The sequence below is a fragment of the Lampris incognitus genome, chromosome 2 (assembly GCF_029633865.1).
Source record: "Lampris incognitus isolate fLamInc1 chromosome 2, fLamInc1.hap2, whole genome shotgun sequence".
Classification (NCBI taxonomy): Eukaryota; Metazoa; Chordata; class Actinopteri; order Lampriformes; family Lampridae; genus Lampris; species Lampris incognitus.
In genome coordinates, this window is record NC_079212.1 from 20,599,542 (window position 1) to 20,616,230 (window position 16,689).

At 44.6% G+C, this 16,689-nt stretch overlaps 1 protein-coding gene across 1 annotated transcript in view; it reads left to right on the forward strand.

The window, feature by feature from the left end:
- The window catches only part of pfkma (phosphofructokinase, muscle a), a 50,730-nt gene extending 34,256 nt beyond the window's left edge, over window positions 1-16,474 (forward strand). The window contains exons 8-22 of the mRNA XM_056274532.1: window positions 11,594-11,689; window positions 11,786-11,878; window positions 12,053-12,178; window positions 12,301-12,365; window positions 12,477-12,540; window positions 12,672-12,818; window positions 13,645-13,715; window positions 13,841-13,928; window positions 14,209-14,361; window positions 14,465-14,629; window positions 14,753-14,814; window positions 15,350-15,461; window positions 15,604-15,703; window positions 15,892-15,997; window positions 16,097-16,474. Of these exons, the coding sequence (XP_056130507.1) occupies window positions 11,594-11,689; window positions 11,786-11,878; window positions 12,053-12,178; window positions 12,301-12,365; window positions 12,477-12,540; window positions 12,672-12,818; window positions 13,645-13,715; window positions 13,841-13,928; window positions 14,209-14,361; window positions 14,465-14,629; window positions 14,753-14,814; window positions 15,350-15,461; window positions 15,604-15,703; window positions 15,892-15,997; window positions 16,097-16,244 (1,596 nt within the window). The 3' untranslated portion in view covers window positions 16,245-16,474. The remainder of the gene's footprint in view (window positions 1-11,593; window positions 11,690-11,785; window positions 11,879-12,052; window positions 12,179-12,300; window positions 12,366-12,476; window positions 12,541-12,671; window positions 12,819-13,644; window positions 13,716-13,840; window positions 13,929-14,208; window positions 14,362-14,464; window positions 14,630-14,752; window positions 14,815-15,349; window positions 15,462-15,603; window positions 15,704-15,891; window positions 15,998-16,096) is intronic.
- The last annotated feature ends 215 nt before the right edge of the window (window positions 16,475-16,689 follow it).

Genomic DNA, 16,689 nt, shown 5'->3' on the forward strand with positions numbered 1-16,689 from the left:
CCAGTGAATGACCTGCGAATGGAGCACAGAAGGCACAAACAACCAATTTGGGGGAACCCTCCTGGCAAAGTGGTCTTTTAAGGCCTCTTAAACCCTTTTTTCTATCTCCCATATGACTGCTTCAAAGAAACAAGTATCAGGAAGGATGGGAGAACTGGCCTTGGGTTCAGACTCAGGGGAAAATAGACTGGAAAGAGCATCTGTCTTAACATTCTTGGACCCAAGGTGATATGACAAGGAAAAAATAAACCTGTTAAAGAATAGAGCCCACCTAGCTTGTCGGGCGTTGAGTCTCTTGGCAGATTTCAGATACTCAAGGTTCTTGTGATCAGTCCAGACAAGAAACGGTTGCTCCGCTCCCTCTAGCCAGTGTCTCCACTCTTCCAAGGTCATCTTGATGGCTAGTAGCTCCCTGTCTCCTACATCATAATTTCTTTCTGCTGAGGAAAGTCTTGTATACAGTAAGGCACAAGGGTGTAGTCTTTTGTCTTTAACAGATCTCTGAGAAAGGATGGCTCTGACTTCCAGATCTGAGGCGTCAACCTCCACCACGAACTCAAGACCCGGATCAAGAAAGGAGAGAACAGGGGCGGTGGTGAATGTCATCTTAAGTCTCTGAAAGGTGGTCTCAGCCCGTGAATTCCAGGAAAATTGAGACTTGGCAGAAGTTAGGGCATGCAATGGAGCAGCAATAGCACTGAAGTTTCTGATGAACTTCCTGTAGAAGCTAGCGAAACCCAAAAACCTCTGTACCGCCTTTCTTGATCCAGGAGTGGGCCACTCCTGAACCGCACGAACCTTCTCCGGGTCCATTTTCACCTCCCCCTCAGACACAATGAACCCCAAAAATGACAGTGGAAACATGAATTTCACACTTCTCAACTTTAATGTAAAGCTGATTTTCCAGCAGGCGCTGGAGAACCTGTCACACACGTCTCTCATGGGTGACTTCGTCAGGGGAAAAGATGAGGATATCGTCCAGATACACAAACACAAAATAGTTTAACATGCCTCGGAGAACATCATTAACAAGAGCCTGAAAAACAGCTGGAGCAGTAGTCAAACCAAAACGCATTACAAGATACTCATAGTGACTACTAGAAGTGTTAAATACAGTCTTCCATTCGTCCCCCCCCCTGATTCTAACCAAGTGATAAGCATTACGTAGGTCTAGTTTTGTAAATACGTACTTTAGCTCCTTTAAGGAGCTCAAAACCAGGGGAAATCAGAGAGAGGGGGTACCTGTTCTTAATGGTGATGTCGTTGAGACCCTGATAGTCAGTGCAGGGTCGGAGGGTCTCGTCTTTCTTTCTCACAAAGAAGAGACCAGCCCCTGCTGGTGAGGAGGAGTGCCAGATAATCCCAGCTTCCAGCGCTGAATCAATATACTCTCTCATAGCCTGTGTCTCTGGATCAGAGAGAGAGTACAGTCATCCCTGGGGAGGGGCGGTGCCTGGCAGAAGATCTATGGTGCAGTCATAAAGTCGATGTGGAGGTAGAGACTTGGCCTTAGACTTGTTAAAGACCTCCTTTAAATCCCAGTAGTATGAGGGAACACTGGAAAGATCAGGGAAATCAGTCTCTGAATCTTTACTCCCAACAGGAAGTGGAACTGAAGAGTGGCAGGGAAGAACAATTTCTTTCTCAGGAATTTTCACAGGGGCCAGAGAAACCGGAATAGTCTCTTCCTTCAGGAAGCAGCGATGAGAACAATCACCTCCCCATTCAGTAATCTTACCTGTAGACCAATTAATGTGAGGATTGTGAAAGACCAGCCAGGGGTGCCCCAAAATCAGGGGATGTTGGGGAGCTTGATAGAGGTGAAAACTAAGCAGTTCAGTGTGGGCATCATCAAAGGTGAGATGAATGGGAGGTGTTACGTGGGTGATCCTGCACAATAATCTGCCGTCCAGGGCACTGGCGTCAATAGGATCAGATAGAGGCTAAGGAGACAGATCAATCTTTGGGCGAGTTCAATGTCCATAAAGTTGGCATTAGCCCCGGAATCCACCAGGCCTGGATGACAGAATGGGGGAGGGAGACATGAGAGACACTGACGAGACTGAGCGAAAAAACTTGGAAGGTAGGGAGGTTTGACTCACCATCTTGTTCTGTCTCTCTTGTGTGCCTCCTCTCCTTACTGGGCAGCTGACTTGAAAGACTCCCAGTTGAACACAATACACGCAGCGTCCCTCATCCGTCCACCGCTGTCACTCCTCAGCCGACTGCCTGGTTCTCCCGATCTTCATCGGCTCCTTCTTAACTGAAGAGGGAGGCTCAGAAACCTGGGTCTTGGGGGACCGCCGCCAGGAGGACTGTGAATGACTCTGGGAAAGCCGTTGAGGACTGGTGCACTGGTGTTGACCTGATACCTCGCCTTGCCATGTTCAGACAGTCTTTTGTCAATCTTAGTAATAAGGGCAATGAGGACATCGAGCTCAGCAGGCAGGTCCAGGGGAGCCAGCTGATCCCTCGGGACTTCAGAAAGGCCGTTAAGGAAAGCACCAGAGAGAGCAGATTGATTCCAGCCACTGTTGGCTGCCAGGGTGCGAAACTCTATGGCATAGTCTGTACACGTCACTTACCCTGCCTTAAGGCAATGAGGGACCTGGGAGCCTCCCGACCTGGCGATGTAGCCTGAAATATCTGAGTAGAAGTCTCAATAAACAGAGCTTGTGTGTTACAAACCACCGAAACCCGGCTCCACTCCACTGTGGCCCAGGCCTCTGCTCTGCCCGTGAGATGAGATGATGTAAGCAATTTTGGCTTTTTCGGAGTGGAATGAATGTAACTCACATTGTGTCAAAAAGGCTCTGCAGTCTCCGGAGTCTTCGGAGAATCGCTCTGGGTTGGACAAGTGGATGGAAGTGGCCACGGATGGTGCAGCAACAGGTGGTGGCACAGGAAGAGCAGGATCTGGACTCACTCCAACCCTGGAGCCAACAGCTATATCACTGGAAGCAGGAAGTGTGTGCATCTTTTGCATCTGGTCGACTAAAAAAGTTCATCTGGGCACCAAATGCAGACAAACTCTCTTGTCGATCTATCATTTCTCACATTTCATGTCGTAGCATACTTAGCTGCTCCTATTGGTGATGAATCCGCTGTCCTTGAGCTTGCATAGCAGTACGAACTGGTCTGAGTCTACGGAGTCCATATTTTGGCCAGTTCGTACTAACAGGCTCACAATGACGAAGGACCCACAAAGAAGGCTGACACAGGCAGTGAAAGTTCCAAAAAGGTTTAATCAGGCAAAAGGGTCGGAACACGGGAGTCAATCACATCAGACAGAGGTATCAAAAACAGCAAGCAAAAGGCAGAGTTACAAAAAACAGGCAAAGGTCAAAACATTCACTGGGAAGACCAGAAAATAATGCTGGAACGCTCACACGGGTAGAGACGAACTGGTAACATGAGGGAGCAAACACATCGCTTAAATACACACATGGGGAGACAATGACATGCAGGTGGAACAAATTAGGGCGGGACCGGTAATAACACAGGAGGGAACTTGGCAGGAAGAGACATTTAGGATCTGGAGCGGGTCATGACATAGATGAAATCATGGAACTTCTTGGTTGCAAAGACGAGAGCCAACATTTCTTTTTCAATCTGTGTGTACCTTGACTCAGTGGGTGTGAGAGCACATGATGTGAATGCCACAGGCCTCCCTTGCTGGAGACACACCGTGCCCAGACCATGTTGTGATGCATCAGCTGATATGACCACTGGCTTCGATATGTAAAAGAACTGTAGAACTGGTGGGTTTGTCACTGCTTGTTTCAGCTTGTTGAATGCCACATCGTGGGCTTCATGCCAAGTCCACTCCACACCTTGGTGTATCAGTTGTCTTAGGGGAACAGTAACCTCACTGTATTGAGGGATAAACTTTGACAGATAGTTTGTCATGCCTAAGAACTGCTGTGGGGCTTTTTTGTCCTGAGGTTTTGCCATGTCACACACTGCTTTAGTTTTTTTCAGGGTCTGGCTTGACACCATCAGAGGTTAGCAGGTGGCCAACACAGTGGACACAGTGGACTCTGAATTTGCATTTGTTGGGGTTGAGCTTCAAGTTGATGGCCCGAATTCTGTTCAATACCCGTCTCAGACAACCATGCTCTTGCAGTGTACGTCCCCATATTAAAATATTGTCTACTACAATCTCACAGGGTTGTCCAACGAACAGTTGCTCTGTCGCTGCCTGTGCAGATGCTATATGGCATTCTCAGGAACCTATAGCGGCCATAGGGTGACATGAAAGTTGTAAGCTTTGAGGAAGCTTCATCAAGGGGTAACTGCCAAAAGCTGCATTTGGCATCCAGAATACTGAAAACTTAAGCATCGGGCATGTCTGCAATGATTTGTTCAATTGATTTCAGGGGGTGACGTGGTCTGAGAAGGGCCTTGTTCAGGTGCACCGGGTCGATGCAAATTATCACAGTTCCATCTTTCTTTGCTGCCACCATGGCAGACACCCATTCTGTGGCTTCTTTTTCTGGCACTATGACACCAAGTGCAGTCATTCAATCAAGCTGTGCCTTAACCTTTTCTTTCATGGCTATTGGAATCTTGCGAGGTGCACACACTGTAGAGGCAATAGTGTCGTCTAACCTCATGTGATATATGACTGGCAATTTACCTATAGTGTTGCTGTCAAAGAGGTCTTTGTATTCCCATACCTCTGGTGCTTCTTGTTGTAGGGCAGGGGTGCCCTACTCCAGGCCTTGAGGGCCACAGTGTCTGTGGGTATTTGTTCCAACCTTGCACTACACGCCCTGATTTAACTAATTAGCTCACCTCTTGAACCAAGGAGGGAAAGGAATTAGTTAAATCAGGTGGTGTAGTGCATGGTTGCAACATATACACTACCGTTCAAAAGTTTGGGATCACCCAAACAATTTCGTGTTTTCCATGAAAAGTCACACTTATTCACCACCATATGTTGTGAAATGAATAGAAAATAGAGTCAAGACATTGACAAGGTTAGAAATAATGATTTGTATTTGAAATAAGATTTTTTTTACATCAAACTTTGCTTTCGTCAAAGAATCCTCCATTTGCAGCAATTACAGCATTGCAGACCTTTGGCATTCTAGCTGTTAATTTGTTGAGGTAATCTGGAGAAATTGCACCCCACGCTTCCAGAAGCAGCTCCCACAAGTTGGATTGGTTGGATGGGCACTTCTTTGAGCAGATTGAGTTTCTGGAGCATCACATTTGTGGGGTCAATTAAACGCTCAAAATGGCCAGAAAAAGAGAACTTTCATCTGAAACTCGACAGTCTATTCTTGTTCTTAGAAATGAAGGCTATTCCATGCGAGAAATTGCTAAGAAATTGAAGATTTCCTACACTGGTGTGTACTACTCCCTTCAGAGGACAGCACAAACAGGCTCTAACCAGAGTAGAAAAAGAAGTGGGAGGCCGCGTTGCACAACTGAGCAAGAAGATAAGTACATTAGAGTCCCTAGTTTGAGAAAACGCCTCACAGGTCCCCAACTGGCATCTTCATTAAATAGTACCTGTTAGAGCCTGTTTGTGCTGTCCTCTGAAGGGAGTAGTACACACCGGTGTAGGAAATCTTCAATTTCTTAGCAATTTCTCGCATGGAATAGCCTTCATTTCTAAGAACAAGAATAGACTGTCGAGTTTCAGATGAAAGTTCTCTTTTTCTGGCCATTTTGAGCGTTTAATTGACCCCACAAATGTGATGCTCCAGAAACTCAATCTGCTCAAAGAAGTGCCCATCCAACCAATCCAACTTGTGGGAGCTGCTTCTGGAAGCGTGGGGTGCAATTTCTCCAGATTACCTCAACAAATTAACAGCTAGAATGCCAAAGGTCTGCAATGCTGTAATTGCTGCAAATGGAGGATTCTTTGACGAAAGCAAAGTTTGATGTAAAAAAAATCTTATTTCAAATACAAATCATTATTTCTAACCTTGTCAATGTCTTGACTCTATTTTCTATTCATTTCACAACATATGGTGGTGAATAAGTGTGACTTTTCATGGAAAACACGAAATTGTTTGGGTGATCCCAAACTTTTGAACGGTAGTGTACATGCAGACACTGCGGCCCTCGAGGCCTGCTGTTGGGCACCCCTGTTGTAGGGTGTGGATGTCAGGTCCAAGGCGTATGAGTCCCATGGCAACACTGTCTTGTAATCCTAGCAATGCTCTCACATCCCTATTGGCCACATGAAATTTGAACTGCCACCGCAGAGTGTAGTATTGCTATGCCCTCTGTGTTAATTGTCTCACCCCATAGGCCACGAGATTGACTCTCTCATCTGCATTCACAGGGATTGTGCAGTCAACTGCATGCAACATGCATTTAGACATCACATTGCATTTAACCTCAGTCTCCACTTTTACCTTCAGTTGCCCCTTTCCACTTTTCAGTTTCAGCATTGTGAAGATTTCTCCTCTCTGAGTGGGTGAATCGACTGGGTCACAATAAAAAGTATCATCCAAAGCACTGTCTGGTTGCGTGGTCAGTTCATTCACTCTATCTGGCTGTCTTTTCTGTATTGACTGGAGGCTTTGGCGCTAACTATGGGCCATGCTGGTGTGGATCTGCAGCATTTAGCAAAATTATTAAACTAAAGAGTCCGACCCGTTAGCCAAGGGCTGGCGAGCCTATTTATCCATGATCGTTACATTACCCCACTCCTTCGGGAAGCGCGTCCGCGCACATCCCACTTCTGACACCAATGTAGAAAATTCGGGGGGCACGCGGGAACCGCCACAGCTGGGATGCGAACCCGTATTTCCTGCACCGCGGACAACAACGTTAACCAGTCGACTAAAGGGTCCAACTCATTAGCCAAGGGCTACCGAGCCTACTCATCTGTGATCATTACATCCCACTTCTGACACCAATGTGGCGAATTTGGGGGGCACTCAGACGATTGTGGCGATTCGCGGGGACGTGAATCCAGAAGGAAGGGGGCAATGTAATGATTACGGATAAATAGGTTTGCTAGCCCTTGGCTAATGGCTTGACCCTTTAGTCGACTGGTTAACGTTGTCGCCCGTGGTGCGGGAGCCCCAGGTTCGCGTCTGGGCTGTGGCGATTCCCGAAGGAAGGGGGCAATGTAATGATCACAGATGAATAGGCTAGGTAGCCCTTGGCTAACGGGTCGGACCCTTTAGTCGACTGGTTAATGTTGTCACCCACGGTGCAGAAAATACGATTTCGTGTCCCAGCTGTGGCGGTTCCCGAGTACCCCCCAAATTCACTACAGTACATTCTTCTGATCCAGCCTATGCCCAAAACCAAATTTCTTTAAGACCTTGTATAAATATCCGTGATCTACCCTATCAAATGCTTTATTCAAATCTAAACTAATAACTATCCTTCTTTTGTCTCCCTTCAAAGTCAGTAGTGTCTCTGTTATTGTGTCTGCTATGTCCCTACCTGGTGTGCTGTAAGCCTGTGTGCTTCCCACCACCGTTCCTATAAGTCTTTTTATTCTGTTGGCTAACACTCTTGCTAATATTTCATAGTCATTATTTAACATGCTAAGTGGCCTATAGTTTTCTAATCTATTCCTACTCCCTTTCTTGTAAATAATGCGGACTAACCCTGTTGACATACTACCTGGCATCTCGTTCTTTTCTTCTATCCACCTAAATAATCTATGTAAAACTGACACTAATTCCTCTCTAAATTCTATGTAAAATTCACCAATTAAACCATCTATTCCTGGGCTCTTGTTGCTGCCTAACCCTGCTATTGCTGCCTCTATTTCTCCTGTCCCTATGTCTCCCTCACACATCTCTCTATCATCATCACTTACTCTGGCCTTCACCTTATCTAACACTTGTCCTATGCTGTCTTCATCAATCTGTTCTTTCCTAAATAAATCCTTATAATAATCTTCTACTCTTTCAACTATCCCTACAGTCTGTAATCTATTTACCATCTTTTCCTACCACCTTTTCTAAATAATTCTTTTCTAACCCTAAAAATACCTCATACATTTCTCTCCAACTACATATTTAACCCTGCCTCTAACGATTGCTCCCATACACCTCTTCTGTTCTATTTCCTTCAGTTCATCTTTTATTCTGATTTATTCCCCTAAATCATAACCTACCCCCCATTTGCCCTCTCTGCCTCTCTAGTTAACTCTTCCTTTAGTCTCCTTTCTCTTTTTCTCTCTATCTTATTTCTGCCTCTGCTATAATCTGTACTCAATATCTTTAATTGTTCTTTCACTCTCCCACCACCTCCCAATGTTCTCCTCATACATACTCATTATTTCTTCTCATTATACACTCTCTCATTATCTTCTTATATTTATCATCTTTCAGCAATTCACCATTCAGACACCCCCCCCTCCTCTCTACACTTTGGCCTGTGCTAAAACCTAACATCAAGTGATCACTAATTATTGTGTCTTTGTATTCTATTTCCCTTATCTTATCTACTATGCCCTTCGTGCTCAAAGTTAAATCTATCCTACTGTTTTACACCCCTTTCACCACTTGTCTCCTGGAAAAAGCCCTCCCCTCTGGATTCCTCTCTCTCCACATGTCTATCACCCCTTTTACTCTCATCATTTCTTTCAACACACCTCTCAATTAGTCGCTCTTAAATCTCACACTCACAGTTGCATCCAACCTTCCACACCATACATTAAAGTCACCCACTACAATACAGTTCTCACCAACCATCCCTCCCAATTTCGCAAAAAAAAAAACCTCTCCCATCAGACTTACATACCATGACGGTTTGCTGTCTCTTAATCTTATCCTGTTGCCCATTTGTATTAAGGGGGTGATTTGAACCGTCAAGAGTATAATAGGAAAGAGATGGCCCATTTTAACCTCTTTTTTATTTTCTACCAGATTTTCTCCCTTTTGGGGTTTTCCTATTTCTAGCCAGCTGTACTTATTTGTTCTCCTTACTGTCTGTATTGTTCGAAATAACCCACTGCCCCCCTCCCTTCTCTAACCCAGAAGCCTCCCCTGCTTCCCCACTGTTCTTTTTCCCTTCATTCACTCTCACCACCACTTCATCTTTCATCTTCTCTCCTTCCTCATCTTACTGTCCTTGTTGTTGCTGGTCTCCCTATTCTCCTTCTCACCTTCCGCCTCCATGGGTGCATCCTCAGCTGCCGTCTCATCTTCCTCTCCTTCTCTCTCCATCTGCTCTCCATCATCATCTTCTCTTACACCGTTCTCCTCTGCTCTCAGCTCTTCTTCTCCATTTCCTTCTCCTTCTCTCCGCCACTCTTCCTTTTCTCTCTCCGTCTCTCTCCACTCATCACAGTCTCTTGCGTAGTGTCCCCTCTTGCCGAATTTAAAGCAAGTGAACCCTGGGCACTCTCTAAAAATGTGCTCAGAGTCTGCACACATGTACTTGTCTGTCATGAATGACTAAAAGATTCTGGACCTTTTAGAGTCTGAAATTGTGTGGAGTAAGGGAGTGTACAGACCTGGTCGTTGCAACGTACTTTTACGAATCTCCTTCCGTCAGCTATTTCTGTTCCAGGCTACATGCATTGTTTAATTAGCGATAATGCCTTCACTCCCCATTCTCCCAGCTTTGCCACTATCTTCCAGTCCTCCAAATAGACAGGCAGGTTGATGAAGGACACCACCATGTCATTGTTTGTGATGTCTTTGGCATGAATCATTGCCCCTTTCACTCACACGCCGTCCATCAATTTGGATTTCCTGTCCTCGTCCTTCATTGTGACTTCAAAAATCTTCTCTCCTCTAACTCTGCAACCAACTACCTCTCCACACTTTCTTCACCTCCTTCAATATTTCCATCATGGGAACTCTTTCACCTCCCTCCACCTCCACTTCCACTGTCAATTCTTTGCCGTATTTCTCTCTCCTTTCTCCACATTCTTCTCCACTCTTTTTCTGTCGTTCGCCATCTGTTCGCTCGTTTGTTCCGTTTCCTTTCTTATTGTCATCGTTTTCTTTCCGGTTTTTGTTTATTTTATTACCCTTCATCTCTTCACTTTGCATGTTTTTATCATTCTTTCTGTCCTTGTTCTTAATATTCATCATTTGTTCCTTTCCATTGTTCATGGCCATGATTCCCATCCAGAAAAAAAAAGTAGACCGGTTAAGTTTTACATGCTCGAAACTGCTTTAATCACCCTTCCGTGCTAAGTTACAACTAAAGTCGCCACTTGTGTACGTCATAAGTCCTCGCCTGTAATTTAAAGTGACCACACCATAATGCTACACTGAACCCGACCTCCATGTCTGATAGAGAGAGAAGGCATCGCTGAGAACATCATGTCGCTCACACTGAAAAAAGAAGAAACTGAAAAACAAGCATGCAGACTACAGCAAATGTATCCCACGACCAATAAACAAATTTAATCTGAAAACGTCAGCCCTAAAGACAAAAACTGCCCTCTAGAAATTGGATAATCACATCAAATTTACTAACAGCAGGTCACTCTCACCAAACACTCACTCACATACAGAGAGAGAGAGAGAGAGAGAGAGGGGTCCTTCTGCTGCACATTGATAATCGGTAATAACCCAGCTCAGAATGATAGCACGTCTATACCAACTAGATGTAGACCTATTGGCCTACTTTGCCAGTTTCCTTCTCCTGGATTGCCACCTTGCCTGGGTGGAGAAGCTTGCATGTACTAATGAGCCTAAGAGCTATTCCATCCCGAGCTTGGCTCCTGGTAGGGTCACCCAAGGCGGGTTGGTCAAAGGGGAGGTTCAAGACGAAGCGCGATCCAACAAAGACCTCAATGGCAGAACTGGTGGAGGACGTCTTCAGGTCACAACGGCAGTGAAGGTGGATGAAGGCTGCAACAGAGGTTGGCCCCCAATCATCTTGGATCTCCATGCCATTGGACTCTGGCCACTCCCTGCCAAGGACCATGTGGTGGCTGCAGGTACATCAGCCACTCCACGTAAAAAGCTGTCATGCGCAGGCATCCTCTGATTATGCAGCTCCAGGATTGGCCTCTAGGCCCACCTGAGGCCCCCGAGGGACCTAGAGGGAGGATGGTCATACTCGAACTCAAGTGACCGCGAGTGATGACTTTGCCAGTGTCACGGTTGTGAAGTGTGGGCATCAGCAGCACCAACACTCCCTTTCTTTGTCTGAGGCAATGTTGAAGGGTGTATTGCGGCTTTTTTGGTCTGACAACAAGCATCTCTTTAGTCCTTCTCGCAACTCACATTTCTCTTCTGTTGAGCTGGACTAATTTGAATAGTTATAAAGGAGGTTAGGGCTCGACAGGAATGAACTTGGTGGGAGAAGCTGACTTATGGTTTGATATTCCAAAACAGAGCCAAATACAGTCATAATAACTGAGCAAATGGAGAGAGAATTGGACAGAGGTTCATTCTACAAACATATCATTATACTTTGAGGGTCAAATATAGGCTAGATTGAGGTGGAAGTCTTACATTGTATACCTTTAAACTTTGCTTAAATCATTTTAGTACTACCATCATAGTCATTCTCCTCATTATCCTCCTAGTCTGGTGTTCATCTATGTCTTGCTGATCCTGAGTTTTGCCTCTTCAAACATCAACATTGCACGTATCCTTTATAATCCACAAATAAATTCCTTTTCACTCTGACTTTATAGCAAAGGACGAGGGGCTCTCGTCTGAATGTGATCATTGTGGCCGAGGGTGCCATGTCCAGAGATGGCAAACCAATCACCTCTGATCACATTAAAAAGGTAAGCTCCTCCTCTTCTTGTCAGCAGAATAAACATTTTTTTCCCAAGAAGTACAGACAATGTAAGATACTCAAAGTGTGGTTTCTTTGTCTCTAGCTGGTGACTGATAAGTTAGGCTTTGACACTCGGGCCACTGTTCTTGGACATGTACAAAGAGGCGGCACACCCTCCGCCTTTGACAGAATCCTGGTAACTATCTCACCTGGATAACGAAGTGTAAAGTCTGCTTTTCTACTGCTTTTTTTTTGGTCTGTCTCTACACACCTAGACCTAATGATTTGACTATGTGGTGTGTATGTAAATAAAGTTATTATTATTATTATCATTATTATTATTATTATTATTATGTGCTGTGCCATGCAGGGCAGCAGGATGGGCGTGGAGGCTGTGATGGCCCTGCTAGAGGCAACTCCAGAGACCCCTGCGTGTGTGGTCAGCCTATCTGGGAACCAGGCCATCAGACTGCCCCTCATGGAATGTGTGCAAGTGGTGAGCCATGATCTCTGGCACACTTTTTTGGGAGTTGAGTCCCAAAAATTATTGAAAATGGGATAGCAGGTCTATCCATATTTCTATCTCTTAACTTCACTATGTCCCACTTTCCCCGAAAGACCAAGGACGTCGCTGCCGCCATGGCTGAGGGCAAATTTGAAGAAGCAATCAAGCTAAGGGGAAAGTAAGAATATTTCTTATTTCAAATGTGTATTTACAAGTTATAGCAATAGTGTCATAAATGATCAACAATGTAGCACAGAGTCAACAAAAACTGCCTTTTTGCATTATGCAGGAGCTTTGAAAACAACTGGAATACATACAAACTACTGGCCCACATTAATCCTCCAGATGTGAAGGTAAAGATGAATGACTGATGATGTATCTTCCGAACAATATGCGGATGCCCTGTGGAAACATGAATTATCTATTTAGTGAAATGGTGCACTAACAAGTTCTTTGAGACAATCTCTATGTCTCTTGTCATCAGAGCAACATCAACGTGGCCATCATGAACATCGGCGCTCCCTGTGCTGGTATGAACGCCGCTGTCCGCTCCGCAGTCAGGATGGGCCTTATTCAGGGTCACAATATGTTGGCGGTTCACGACGGCTTTGACGGTCTGGCTCATGGACAGGTGAGTGAACATTCCCATAACCCCCTTCACTTCAGACCTCATAGTCGGACACTTGGACTAACTGATTCTGTTAAACTTAGTTTATACTAGAAATATTACAGCAGCTAGCATAGCAGTCTATTCCATTGCCTACCAACACGGGGATCGCTGGATCGAATCCCCGTGTTACCTCCGGCTTGGTCGGGCGTCCCTACAGACACAAGTGGCCATGTCTGCAGGTGGTAAGCCAGATGTGGGTATGTGTCCTGGTCGCTGCACTTGTGCCTCCTCTGGTCGGTCGGGCCCCTGTTCGGGGGGGAGGGGGAACTAGGGGGGAATAGCGTGATTCTCCCACGCGCTACGTCCCCCTGGTGAAACTCCTCACTATCAGGTGAAAAGAAGCAGCTGGCCACTCCACATGTATCAGAGGAGGCATGTGATAGTCTGGAGCCCTCCCCTGATCGGCAGAGGGGGTGGAGCAGCAACCGGGACGGCTTGGAAGAGTGGGGTAATTGGCATTAGCCGGATACAATTGGGGAGAAAAACGGGGGGGGGGGATTACAACAGCAATGCTGGACATAACCGCAGTTCAATGGCCAAACCTCACTCTGGGTGAACCACCTTTTTGATCATAGTAGCTCCCCTGCCAGGTAAGTACATGTGAAAACTGTACAGTTCTTTTATTATGATCACTATCATTATTATTGATGCTGTTGTTTCTGCTGCTTTTGTTGTTATTACTGCTATCATTTTAAGTTAGAATGTAAGTTTTAGCATCTTTTATTCTCAGGATAAGTATCAATTTTAGCATTAACATTAGCATTATGCTTGGTATTTTCTCCTCCAGATTGAACCCATCGTATGGACTAATGTGAGTGGCTGGACTGGAAAGGGAGGATCAATGTTGGGAACCAAAAGGTGAAATATTAATGTTATTGTAATCATTTCCACATTCATGACAGCGGGATTGAGGAAAACGAAAATAGGACTTTGTGTGTCTGAAATGTTCTCCATGTTTTTATGATTTGCTTTCTTGTTCAAAGAACTCTGCCAAGTAAGGTGATGGAGGAAATCAGCCTGAATATCGCGAAGTACAATATCCATGCTATGGTGATCATTGGTGGCTTTGAGGTAAGATTAAAAAATAAATGTCATTATTCAAAACCAGAATTATTTCAGGGTAGGACAGGCAAAAATCCCCCTCCCTTTAATGTGGGGGTATTAGTCATGGGTTTCTTCCCTGATGGGGAGTTATCAACACTCCTACCATATTTCACGACTGTTTATTCATTGACCTCTCTATATTCATTGCTGGCACCTGGACAAAACTTCGTTGTCACAAGCTTGAACTTAATTGCTTTCTTTGTTGAACACATATTTAGAAATGATATTCATCCACTTCTGGTTGCAGGCCTATGTCGGTGGTCTGGAGCTAGTTCAGGCCAGAGAGAAGTACGAGGAATTGTGCATTCCCATGGTGGTCATCCCTGCCACAGTCTCCAACAACGTCCCTGGCTCCGACTTCAGCATTGGTGCTGACACTGCTCTCAATACCATCACCTCTGTCAGTAGTGTAACACCACAAAAATACACACACACACACAAACACAGGGGACCTTAAAATGCATATCTTAAATTCAGGGGCCATCTTCTTTGTCTTGCTATAGACCTGTGACAGAATCAAGCAGTCAGCAGCAGGGACCAAGCGTCGTGTGTTCATCATTGAGACTATGGGTGGATATTGTGGTTATCTGGCTACCATGGCTGGTCTGGCTGCTGGAGCTGACGCCGCCTACATCTTTGAAGATAAATTCGGTATTCGAGACCTGGAGGTGGGATGATGACCCTTAACGCACAATTTATTATCCAATAATACAAGTCATTATTCACTGAGTGGTGGCATGTTCTATGTAGGTGTTTTTCCCAAATGTACAATAAGTGTACTTGATTTCCAGATGAACGTGGAGCATCTTGTGGAGAAGATGAAGACAACCGTGAAAAGAGGTTTGATTCTTAGGTAGGTATCTTGCTGGTTTCATTAAGACAATACTTTACAGCAGTTATCATGACCTCAGAAGACCTTTCCAAGAGAAGTCACATTCTTCAGATAAAGGGCCTTTCCCCTCCCTCATTTCCTCCCACCACATCATGGCCACAAAATAATCATGTGGCGAGTTTCAATTCCCTATATTTGGGAGCTTAATCTTAGGTTTATAAAGATGTTCTGAAAAATGAGATGAATAGTAATTGAACATTAACGGCCGGGATTCCTAGAGTTTATAGCAATCAGTCTAGTGAAATAAAACTCGGTAGCCTCTTTAAAGACATCTGAAAACTCATTTTAGTGAGCTGGAATCAAATGGTAGTTATCATATTGTTACTATAGTGATGAAGTTGATTTGTTTTTGTTTTTTTGTATTATCTACGACTTCTGACAGAATCAGTATTTAATGGTATACTGCTGTAGTTTTTTTCTTTGCATATTAATGATGGTATATAAATATGATTGTACTACGACTACCACCCTTTCTTTTCTCTCCATCCTTGGACAGAAATGAGAACTGCAATGCCAACTACACCACTGACTTCATCTTCAACCTGTATTCAGAAGAGGGCAAAGGTATCTTTGACTGTCGCAAGAATGTCCTGGGACACATGCAGCAGGTATGCTATCCCCTAGAGCAGTTACTGGTCATATCATATAATTTACAATATGCACCTGTCAAATGAAAAAATGTTTTTTCTTTTTTAAGATTTAAAGTAAATGATTTTCATTCTAAAACAACAAGTCATCTTTCTTCTGCAGGGTGGTACCCCGACACCTTTTGACAGAAACTTTGGTACAAAGATGGGGGCCAAGTCTGTCCTGTGGCTGACTGAGAAACTAAAGGAGTGCTACAGACACGGTACACCGAGCCTTAGGGTGTTGCCGTTTTTGAGGGCCCAACCTAAAACCAAATGACTATCACTGGTTATGAAGATTGTAATGCTTTCATACTTACAGAATGTAGATAATGGCTTGTCTTTTGGTGGTGGTTAGCAGTTGGTGCTACACGGTGCGTTAACTGAGTCTTTTCTCTACTATGCCCTTCAGGTCGTATCTTCGCGAACACACCAGACTCTGCCTGTCTGTTGGGTATGAGGAAGAGGGCGCTCACTTTTCAGCCTCTTGCTGACTTAAAAGAGGAGACTGACTTTGAGTGAGTCTTGTATATGTCATTTGTGATATGCTACAATTCAGATAGGTTGAAATAATGATATCTGAATGGTTCCTCTGTCCCCTCTTATGTTTGGCGCAGACACCGCATCCCCAAAACACAGTGGTGGCTGAAGATCAGGCCCATTATGAAGATCCTCGCTAAGTACAAGATCAAACTGGACACATCTGAACACGCCGACATGGAGCATGTGATCAAGAAGGGAAGTTCGGTTGTGAAGTCTATGTAGTTGTAGGTACAACAGAAGTCTACATACAAATATTTATAGGAAAAAGAGCATTTTTTTCTGTTCCATTAACAGCATTTGCTTGTTTCCCACATCCTGTCGATATGCCTTGGTAGAGGAGCTGCCATCTTCCTTATCAATAATGACAGGTTTTCTTGCACTTCCACTTTTCCCTAATTGTGCAACAGGTTCTTGTGCACTTCTAGAGAGAAATTAAAGATACATGTGTATTAAAAACGTATATATTCTTATTGTTTCTTGATTTCTTGTCATTTGAATACCACATGGGAAGTTTGCTTAGTGCTGACTTGATCTGAAACCTAGTGCTGATACCATGAAACCCTGAAACCAGATAAAAAAAACTTCATTGTACAAACACAGGCTGGAGGTAAGGTTACCTCCAGATCTTCTAAAATGGACTACTTTCAGGTAAATGATGAATTGGGAG